Here is an 11620-nt window from a genome sequence, read left to right as displayed (position 1 = left end):
GTGTGTTTTTGCGGGTCTGTGTGTCGGTCTTCTTTTTTGCATGTCTGTGTGTGTGTTGGTCTTCTTTTTTGCAGGTCTGTGTGTGTGTTGGTCTTTTTTTGCAGGTCTGTGTGTGTGTTGGTCTTCTTTTTTGCAGGTCTGTGTGTGTGTTGGTCTTTTTTTGCAGGTCTGTGTGTGTGTCGGTCTTCTTTTATTGCAGGTCTATGTGTGTGTTTTTGCGGGTCTGTGTGTCGGTCTTCTTTTTTGCATGTCTGTGTGTGTGTTGGTCTTCTTTTTTGCAGGTCTGTGTGTGTGTTGGTCTTTTTTTGCAGGTCTGTGTGTGTGTCGGTCTTCTTTTATTGCAGGTCTATGTGTGTGTTTTTGCAGGTCTGTGATCTTTCTTTTTTTTTAGCTGCAGAAGCAAGCTTCCCCCTATATATGCATCAAATCATCTGTCTGTATAAATCAGGGTTGTTTACCAGATTGGCTTCCCAGGGTCTATTCATGGTCTTGTAGCCTCAAATCCTCCCCCCCCCCCCCCCCCGGAGATGCTGGGAGGCAGAGCGGCTTAACCCCATCTGCATTCAAAGTATCTGATCTCCCACGGAGCTACAAACCCTTCCTCGTGTGTAAAGACCCCCCTCATCCTTCAGGCAACCACAGCCCTGCATGTCTGATCTACCCAAACACTTATTCAGTTCTTCCTCCACCCCCGTTTAACACGTCCCCAAAGGCCAGCCAGTCAGTGTCACGCACAGCCAGGAAAGAGAATATATAGCTTTGTGGCCGGTCAACCAGCACTGCGCACAGCCAGCTTGCACTACAATCCAGGAAGACGGGTTTCTCCCTCGGCAGGAAGGGGGCAACGAGATACATGTCCTGGCCGCCCCCTTTCCGCAGATTGAAGGGACAGTCCGCTCGCGAACTGCATGAGAGAAACGGTTGGAAAGGGACCCTTTTTATTACGTGCGTAGATAAAGTCAGTCCGCCACCTCCGGCCCAAGAGTGATGCTGCTGTTGGTTACACGGACGCCGTACCAGCCTGCCCAGAACTGCGTGTCTTGGCCTCCGTGACGAAACAAGATATGTCGGACACCAGCAGGGTAGTTGTGAAACGTGTGCGAAATCTGAAGCCAAAGGGGGGAGGGGGGAGAGAGAGAGAGAGAGGAAATTGTTTGGATTTACTAAACTTTCCGGCCCTGGTTAGGCCTCATCTAGAGTATTGCATCCAGTTCTGGGCTCCACACTTCAAGAAAGACGCAGACAAGCTGGAGCGTGTTCAGAGGAGGGCCTGGAAACAAAGCCCTATGAAGAGGGACTGAAACAACTGGGCATGTTTAGGGGAGACATGAGATCCCTCTTCAAATACTTAAAAGGTTGTCACACACAGGAGGGCCGGGATCTCTTCTCGATCATCCCAGAGTGCAGGACACGGAATATTGGACTCAAGTTACAGGAAGCCAGATTCAGGCTGGGCAGCAGGAAAAACTTCCTGACTGTTAGAGCAGTACGACAATGGAACCAGTGACCTAGGGAGGTTGTGGGCTCTCCCACACTAGAGGCCTTCAAGAGGCAGCTGGACAAGCATCTGTCAGGGATGCTTTAAGGTGGATTCCTGCATTGAGCAGGGGGTTGGACTTGATGACCTTATAGGCCCCTTCCAACTCTACTATTCTATGATTCTATGATCACATCCTGTACGAGACCAGGTGTCCATTTATTCCATCTTTCCCTGACACCCACTAAATGTGACAGACTACAACTCCCATCAGCACCACCGTTGGATGGGGATCATGGGGACTGTAGCCCAATGCAGCCAGAGGGTGCGGCGTGATGATCTTTTATTTTCAACCTAGCCGAAGACGGCCGGTGTCTTTCCGGTGCTGCCCCGAGAACTCGGCAATCCGAGCCAAATCCACGTGGTCACCCTGCAACAGCTCACAGGCAGTTACTTTACCTCGTGCCACTCCGCGTCGCTCCACTGCTCAATGACCACGTCCTCAGGGGCAAATTCGTGGAGGACGATATAGTCGGCCGAGAGAAGCTGCACAGAGAGTTGATAACGGCAGCCGCAGTCAAAGCGGGCAGCGTACCTGGAGTTATTTTGAGGGGATAACGATGCAGACATCAAGGATTCGATCGGGGTGGGGAACGGGCAGGCCAAAAACATCTGGAGGACCACAAGTTCCATCGTCCCCAGCCAACATAGCCAAGGAACGTTAGGAATTGCAGTCCAACAACATTGGAAGGGCTACACCTTCTACAAACACACAACACCTTCTACAAACCTTGGGAGAGAAGATGCTGCATTCACGTTTATGCGCTCACGCGCATAGAACTTTTGCGCCTGCAGCGTCAGGCTTTCAGTGAACCAGTTTGAGCACCAACTGGAGGCCCTCTGCTCTCGAGGGCTACAAATGGCTACTAGTCACACAGAGGAGGGCCAGGATCTCTTCTCGATCATCCCAGAGTGCAGGACATGGAATAACGGGCTGTTACAGGAAGCCAGATTCCGTCTGGACATCAGGAAAAACTTCCTGACTGTTAGAATAGTACGACAATGGAACCAGTGACCTAGGGAGGTTGTGGGCTCTCCCACACTAGAGGCCTTCAAGAGGCAGCTGGACAAGCATCTGTCAAGGATGCTTTAGGGTGGATTCCTGCATTGAGCAGCGGGTTGGACTGGATGGCCTTATAGGCCACATCCAACTCTACTATTCTATGATTCTATAATGGCTACGAATTTCCTCCCCAGTAATCCAGGCAGAATACCTAGGGAGCATGAGCAGAAAGGTGCCCTCGTTTTTGCCCTGAATGTAGGCTACCCACTGGGGCATCCCATTGGCCAAAAAGGGGGCCTTGAACAGCACTTAAAAGATTCGGGGGCCCAAGTCCGTAGGGCACAAACCAGCATAAACCCGACATATGCTAATGCATCTTGATCAATGCAAATTTAGAAAAATATATATCCCAGGATTTGTTTACAGGAGCCAATTTCTCATTCAATAAAATATTTCTTTCCAGTTAATTTGCACCTTGCAGGACATCCCAAACCAACGGAGAAAGTTTCCTTTTTCTAGGCTTAATGGCCATGCAGGGGGAGATTTGGGGGTGGGGGTTGACCCCCCCCCAGTTGCAATTCCCTTTGAAAAATCGCCCCCTGCATGGCAATTAAGGTAAGAGGGGGAAAACTACCACCTTCCATTGGCTCGAATGGATGATCAGGGCCCTGGGAAATAGGACCGGGACCCAGGCCTAGCAATGCCGCTGTTGGCCGCTGTGGGAACAACGCTGGATGAGACAGTCCGGCCTTTGGTCTGACCCGTCTTTTTCCTTCACCCATTTTATCCCCGCCACGCCCCCCCCGTTTCACACTTACCAGTCCTTCACCACAATATCAGGCTTGACTTTGTCCATCAGCTGGTCCCAGAAGCCATGATCCTTCAAGGTGATAATCTGTTTTTTGATGCAGGGCCTGAGATACACAAAGAGGAAAAACACAACACAGAGTGTGGGGCTCCCAAAATTGTGTGTCTAGCCACTCCCCCCCCACAGCAGCCATTTTGTGGCTGCGCCCACGAGACTAGGAGACAAGCAAAAACTACTCCAAGGGTGGACAAGAAAGCTGGGGAATTTCTGAAACGTTCGCTCAGAGACGGACACGATCCTCACCCGTAAGATGTGACGAAGTATTTCTGGACATCCGGATGAGGAAAATCCCTCCCGTGAGCGCCAGGAAGCGTCTCCACCTTCCAAGCATCCCCTTCATCGCGTTCTTTTTTCCAGGAGCTAAACTCCGCTGCGGGAAAAGCCCACCGGAAAATAAAAATGAAAGGGAGAATAAAACAGAGGTGTCGAACCTTTTTCAGTCCGAGGGCCGCGGGCAAAAGGGGTGGGGCCAAAAGGCCAGTCTATTGTCGCATCAAGCTCTTACTGCCACTAAAACCTTTGGAGAGTTCGCAACCTTTTAAAATCGGGGAAACGCCGCATGAAAATGGTGAAATGGGTGGAAAGCAGGGGGATTGGGGCCTTACAACAGTTAAAGCTGCAGGAGCTATGCTAGAACGACCAGATTTAAAAGAGGGCAGGGCTCCTGCAGCTTTCACTGTTGCGATGAAGAGGGAATCTCACCAGGTTCTCCATACATACAAAGGACACCTGCTGAAATTCCCTTTTCAATACAAGTGTTAAAGATACAGGAGCCCGGTCCTCCTTTCCATAGGGTCACCCTAACTTATTATATTTCAACATGGCCCAATAGCTGAAGTTTTCCGCACTCATCACACACACACACACACACACACACACGTATTCTCTGTGTTTACAGCAGGGTAGACATTTCGGTGCCCTCCAGATGTTTTCGACGACATCTCTCATAACCCAACCATTGGCCCTGCTGGCTGGGGATTATGGGAGCTGTAGTCCAAAACATTAAAGGGACGTCTGTTCTAGAGGCACAGGGTTTAACCATCATCCTCTCGGCCCGAGAAGAACGGCGGTTGTAGGAGCAGGGGCCTGTGATGATTGACAACGAATGAGCACCTTAACTAGACTACGATTCCCAGGATGCTTGCGGAGGCGCAACAGAGGCCTGGGACGTACCTTCAGCACAAGGATTCTGGATTAAGTTCTTCTTCATGGTGCAGAGGAAGTAGAAGACCCTCCAGTCCGGGACAGTCCTTTCCAACGTCTTGGGGTAGAACCCTTCCCTGTGGCACTTGCGCTTCCACAGACTGGGAAGATCCACCACGTCCCGCCAGAGCGAGCAAACCAGACGGCAGCGGCAAACCAACTCTTTGGCGGGGACTAAGACAAACACGTCCATTAGGACGTCTTCTGGCAAGTCTCCAATATTCTTCATCCTTCAAAGCGTTGGCTGGCTGCAAAGGAGAGAGAGAGAGAGAGAGAGGATGGCATAAACAGTGACACACTCTGCCCATGTTCAGAGACACCCCTTTTCTCAATGACTGGTGTCCTTGACTGCTAGACATGGGGCACAATTTTATTTATTTCACTTATATGCTGCTCCCATAGCCGGGGCTCTCTGGGCGGTTTACAGAAATTCTAAAATTAACGATAAAAACGAGTATATAAAATTTAAAATTCTAAAACACAGAACATACACACACAAAGCATTAAAAACCATTGAAAAATTAATCATGGGGGTGATTAAGATGTGCCGCCATATGCCTGGGCAAAGAGGAAAGTCTTAACCTGGTGCCGGAAAGATAGCAGCGTTGGCGCCGGGCGAGCCTCGTCAGGGAGATCGTTCCAGAGTCTGGGGGCCACCACTGAAAAGGCCCTGTCCCTCATTGCCACACTAAGAGCCTCTCTCAGAGTAGGCACCTGGAGGAGGACCTTAGATGTTGAACGTAGTGACCGGGTATATTCACGTCAGGAGAGGCGTTCCGTCAGGTATTGTGGTCCCAAGCCGTGTAAGGCTTTATAGGTCAAAACCAGCACCTTGAATTGGGCTCGGAAACATACAGGCAGCCAGTGCAAGCGGACCAGAGCAGGTGTTATATGGTCGAACCTTCTGGTTCCCAAAATCAATCTGGCCGCTGCATTTTGCACGAGCTGCAGCTTCCAAACCGTCTTCAAAGGCAGCCCTACGTAGAGCGCATTGCAGTAATCTAACTTGGAGGCCACCAGAGCATGGACAACTGAAGCCAGCTTATCCCTGTCTAGATAGGGGCGTAGCTGGGCCACCAACATTTCTGGGCTGACTGGCAGATTTGGAACTGCACTGATGAGGTGTAGAAACTGCCCTTCTGTATGTAGTCAGACAAAACCTCCCGTCATTCCTGCCCCCTGCCTGGGGCTGATGGGAACTGGAGTCCAACAATATGTGGAGGACTACAGGTTTGCTGTCCTTCCTGTAGGAAGAACTCCCTACTTATTTCTAGCACTATACCACCTACTCTTTTCGCAGGATGAAGCTAAACAGCTGTTTAAGGAGAAATCCAGAATTTAGTAATTCCTCTTCCTTCCTTGATCTTTTCATTGTAGCACGACCGTGCCTGGGTTCAACATCCTTCTGTGTCCACCCCCAAATATATATATATAAAAGATGAGACAGTCCAACCTCCTGTTCTGCCTAACTCTCACTTCTTGACTTTTGTGGGGAAACGTGACTTTTTTTTAAGGGCTTTTTTTAAAAAAAATGCCAAAACATTGCAGCATTTTTATCACCATATGGCAGGCGAGCACGTGTGGCAGAGAGAAGCATGCATGTGTGATTTTACGACAGACACGCTATAGACCAGTGGTATAATTCACACCTCAGAGGTTTTTCTTGTGTGTGTGTGTGTCCGTGAAAGAGAGAGAGAGAATGAAAAGGGTATTATAAGTACCATAGATCACTGTTAATATTGCCTTTTACGGTTTTATTTATTTATTTATTTATTTAAAATATTTATATCCCGCCCTATATCACTAAGATCTCAGGGCGGCGTACAGATAAAAACATACAGTATAAAACAATAAATATACACAGTTAAAAACAAATTAAACCATAATCCAAGTTAAAACAATATATAATTTAAAAGCAATAGATTTTATTTATTTTATTTATTACATTTTTATACCGCCCAATAGCCGAAGCTCTCTGGGTGGTTCACAAAAATTAAAACCACAAAAATGTTCCAGTGAGTTTAACCATCAAAGGCTTTGTTAAAAAGCCATGTTTTTACTGTTTTAATGCTTGATATTGTCTTGCCATGGTCCTTGGACCCAAACAATAAAGTACTGAAGAATTGAACTCTTAATTAAAAATAATCGCAGGTGAGGTTGTGAATGACACACGGCAGTCTTGCGGGGTAGTCCAGCGTTATTATCTCCAAATCACAGGGTTGTGTTCCCCCCCCCCCCCGCTGTGTGCGCGCGTGAGAAAAGAGTGCCTACATCAACCCTGCAGTGTAGTCCCTTCTAAACATTGCAAGTTAGGGATCAATTTGAGAGACACTGCAACTCACAACAGCCCTGTGGTATCGGCTGGGCATCATTATGCATTTAGGATTAAAACAGTACTTTTGACTGCCTTTTTCTTTTTCTTTAATGCGACCACCCGTGCCGTGCCAAAGCTCTTAAGAAACGCCTCTTAAGAAATCCACGCTTGAATCACTTCCTACTAATTCGCTTTTCGTGGCCGCTTGAGATTCCTAGCAGGGGCGTATCCTCAATGTGCACACCCTCGACTACACTCGGGGGCTCTGGTTGCAGAAAAGGTCCGAACAGGGAGCTCAGTTGCACACTCAACACACACACACACACACACACACACACACACACACACACACACACACCCCTTGCTAATTTCACTTTCTGGGAAAGACGTCCAACACCCATATGGCAGTCCAAAGCCCCCTCCCTCGACCCCCTTAAAAAGAAAAACGAAAAACACCACACCCATGCATTTTCCATCTGAGCCACCAACTCCCATAATCCCCATGCTGCCAGCGGATGGTGGTAATTGTAGTCCAACGCCAAGACAAAGTCGGTTCTAGCCTCCCCTCTCCCAGAAATAATCTTTATGTCTTATTTCCCTCCTTATCTTTTTGTTTGGATCTCTGACCCTGCCAGAGTTTTGGTATTCTCACGTGCACAGCTGTCACCTTGAGGTCCCTGGTGCAAAAAACACCCACCCACCCACCACACCCTCTGCTGCCCGCGATCCTCTTGGGTGCCCCCTACGGATTTGCCGCTTCGCCCTCCTTGCCCCATGCAAGCTGCCCTTTGGGGAGGCGGTCTTACCTGCGCTAGGAAAGGCAGCAGGACGCGGAAGGTGCGTCTCTGCCCCGAGGAGGCGGCAGCAGCAGCAGCAGCACAGGAAAAGGAGGAAATGCCAGAGACGGCAGCTTGCAAAATGACGCCGGGAGGGAAGTCCCGCCCGGTGCTTCCCCAATGCAAGCTGACTCAGCCAACCAAAACGGTAGATTCCTTCCTAAGGCGGACCCAGAAGAAAACTCCCCGCAGAGATAGAAACGTGTAGAGAAGCGCATCTCGCTCATTAGCTAGGGGGTTTCTGGGATGAGGATGATATTTACATTTATGTATAGCCGAAACTCTCTGGGCGGTTTGCATTGGAGAAAACACACACACATACATACACACACACACACACAGAGTATAAAAATCATTTGAAAAACCCAAGAAGCAGCAGAAAGTTGAGGAAGGAAACGAGAAATCCAGCATTTTAATATAGCCATGACTGGGGGGGGGGGGGGGGAATCTACACTACAGCTTTAAAGTGCTTTTTAACAGTTTTGACAACTGTTGGAGCCCAGGACACACTGCAGATACAGTTTTCAAAACATTTTCAAAGTGCTTTAAAGCGCAAGAGCACTGCTTGATGTTTCTGAATTGGATGTATTTCTTTTTATTTTATTTATTTATCTATCTATCACATTTATATCCCGCCTTTTCTTCCTCTTAAGGAACCCAAGGCGGCGTACAAAATCCTCCTCCCCTCCATGTCATCCTCACAACAACAACCCTGCGAGGTAGGTTGGGCTGAGAGTCTGTGACTGGCCCAAAGTCACCCAGTGGGTTTCCACAGCCAAGTGGGGACTAGAACCCGGATCTCCCAACTCCCAGTCCAACACTTTAGCCACTACACCACACACTGGCTTCTCTATATTATTATTATTATTATTATTATTATTATTATTATTATTATTATTATACCCCATAGCCGAAGCTCTCTGGGTGGTTTACAAAAGTTAAAAACAGCGAACGTTAAAAAAGAAACATTTTAAACCATAAAAAGCATAACATACAAACAAAAACATCCATTTAAAAACAACTATTCTGGGGTCAGTTATTTAAGGAGAATCTTTTCATTTTGCATTGCTTTTTAATATTTTAACTGTTTTGCTGTATTTTCTTGCTATAAGCCGCCTCCGGAGGGCTGGACCACATTGCTCTGCTTATGCTCAGGCCTGAAAGGTGACTGGCAAATATTTTATCTGACTTAGGCCTTAGTTAGACCTAAGGTTTATCCCAGGAAAATGGAGGGGTCATCTCTGCCTGTTATTATTATTATTATTTATTTATTTATTTATTTATTTATATATATAGCACCATCAATGTACATGCCTGCTCCCGGGATCTCCTGTGTGTCATTTAGATGCACAGGGATGACCCCGGGACGATCCCAGGATATAGCCTGGTCTAGCCATGGCCTAAATAAATAAATTCATGGCCCATGAATTTATCCCACTTTATCCCAACTTTGGTCGATGAAGTAGGTAGGGATACATACATCTTGAGCACAGAGAGAAGTAAGGAAGGTTTTTTTTAAAAAAATGTATTATTATTAATTATTATTATCTATATATATAAAATGCTTAGGTATGTTTCCATACAGGCTTCAGCTGATACAGGTGGCTAAGCAACAGTAACATGTAACATTAGCTGATACAGGTTACTAAACCCCTCGCCCAACTCTTCCGGGCTTTCCAAGGTAATCCTACCCCTCCTTTCTGCCTCTTCACTCCCCACCCCACACGAAGGGGGCAGCACCACGGTCTGGAGCATGAGCGAGGCACGGCCGGGGCCCTTGGTGGCCGGGTGGGCTTGCAGCTCACCTGCTGCAAGCCGAGGCCCCGGCCTAATCTCATGCAAGCTGGGCGGGCGGCCCAAGGCTGACAGGAACCCCGGGGGAGAGGGGGACACCTGCTCCCGCTCACCCCCAACCTCCCTGCCCCCCAGGTCTGCCAGATATCGGCAGCCTCCAAGCAGCCCGCGCCCCCGCATGATATTTAATTAATAAGCTTTAAGATATGCTCCAACGGCGTACGTTAGGCCGGGTACAGCTAGTTATTATTTGACAAAGTGAAACCCAAAAGCTAAACTAGGAAATAGGTAGCTTTTGGCATCACATGACTATGGTAAGCACAAGACGATGCTTATTTTATTCACACAGGAGTAGAGAAAACCCCTGTACAGAAACAGACGCTTGGTGATTCATCTTTCTCCGTCGTGTTGCAACACAAGGCTATTTTGCTAGCCCAGATTATCTCAGGTGAAGATAGCGGTGCAGTCAAGTAACTTTGGACCCTGGACTTAATGCTCTTATGCTTCCACCCCCACCTTAACTTTAGATGACCACGTGTAGGAATGTACAGATGTTGTGACATCCATTAGAACTGTGTTTCAAGGATTGCCAGGTATTTTTAAACCTGACGGAATTGGATTTTTCTAAGAACGTACCAGAATTTCATTCCACTTGTGCAAGCCTGCGGACTCCACATGTCTCGGGGTGGGGAAAAGCAGTCATGCTGCAAAAGCTGAAGGTCAGATTCATAAAAATCCTAAGTTGCTTGATTCCATTTTGGGTTTCTCGGCTTCCCCTGGCCCACGTGCGTTACTTCAATTGTGAAGCACAGAACTCACATTCCCCCCAGCACTGTCGTGCTTTTAAACCGCTCCTATGTTCCTCGTGCGGAAGAAGGAAAACTAAAACCGTTTGCCCAGCCCTGATTTCAAAAAACAAAGCACCTCTGAGCACGTGCAGTTTTGCAACTTGAACCCACTTAAATCGAAGCACCATCCTGACTGCAGGAATCTAATGGGGAAGACACCTCCTGTTCTTTGTATGGCCATTTCGAGGGGGGGGGGCGTTCCAGACCCCTGGATTTTGGTCCCAGGGTCCGGCGCTTATACCTTCCTGCTGATTGGCCAATTTATAATAACCCCAAAGTCTTCCCGGTTTTGAAGGCAGAAATATCGTGGGCTAACGTACAGAGAATAGCTACAGCCTTACAACTTGCGAGAAGGTCTGAAATACGGAGTGCAAATTTAGCAGGGCACAGGAATGCCTCCCAGGATTTGCAGAAGAGAATGAAGTTCCATGTTGTCAGGCTCTTTCATGGGCCAGAGTCCACTTCATCACAAATATTTAAATAGGCAAGTATCAATACACACCGAGTGCAGAGAGCATTATGGAGTTGTTTCCCCCCCAAAGTGAATCCTAAAGTCTAAACAGTATGCCTGTGTGCACCAGTTGCTGGGGAACATGGGTGGGAGGGTGCTGTTGCAGTCATGTCCTGCTTAGAATCATAGAATAGCAGAGTTGGAAGGGGCCTACAAGGCCATCGAGTCCACCCCCCTGCTCAATGCAAGAATCCACCCTAAAGCATCCCTGACAGATGCTTGTCCAGCTGCCTCTTGAAGGCCTCTATTGTGGGAGAGCCCACCACCTCCCTAGGTAACTGGTTCCATTGTCGTACTGCTCTAACAGTCAGGAAGTTTTTCCTGATGTCTGACTTCCTGTAACTTGAGCCCGTTATTCCGTGTCCTGCACTTCAAGTCCCAAAGAAACCACCTTTTGGAAGTGGTGCGGCTTTTGGGATTCCCATGGGCAGCTGGTTGGCCTCTGTGTGAACGAAATGCTGGACTAGATGGGCCCTTGGTCTGATCCAACAGGGCTCTATTCGTGTTCTTATGCTTTTAATGCAAGAATCAGCAGCCGTTACTATGCTGAGCACAGAAGAATTATTCTAGAGAAACCCCTATACTGAAGGGGATGCTGGTTATGCATCCCTCCAGGCCAGGCTGAGGAAACGGAGGAGCCTTTGTTATCTAAAATGATAGCATTTTCACCAAACTTCCCCCCACCCTCAACAAAGATGACGGAATC

At 48.0% G+C, this 11620-nt stretch overlaps 1 protein-coding gene across 1 annotated transcript; it reads right to left on the bottom strand.

The window, feature by feature from the left end:
• Nucleotides 1-921: 921 nt before the first annotated feature.
• Nucleotides 922-7839, bottom strand: LOC134411456 (F-box only protein 6-like). The gene is made up of 6 exons (XM_063145257.1): nt 7732-7839; nt 4582-4859; nt 3652-3778; nt 3359-3454; nt 1937-2072; nt 922-1106 (listed from the first exon to the last, which is right to left on the bottom strand). Exons 2-6 carry the CDS (start codon nt 4838-4840, stop codon nt 960-962), a joined length of 765 nt encoding a protein of 254 aa, XP_063001327.1. The 5' UTR covers nt 4841-4859; nt 7732-7839; the 3' UTR covers nt 922-959.
• Between the last annotated feature and the right edge of the window lie 3781 nt (nt 7840-11620).

Source organism: Elgaria multicarinata, chromosome 20, assembly GCF_023053635.1.
Source record: "Elgaria multicarinata webbii isolate HBS135686 ecotype San Diego chromosome 20, rElgMul1.1.pri, whole genome shotgun sequence".
NCBI lineage: Eukaryota > Metazoa > Chordata > Lepidosauria > Squamata > Anguidae > Elgaria > Elgaria multicarinata.
The sequence above is the reverse complement of the archived record's forward strand: the minus strand, read 5'-3'. Positions and strand labels throughout refer to the sequence as shown.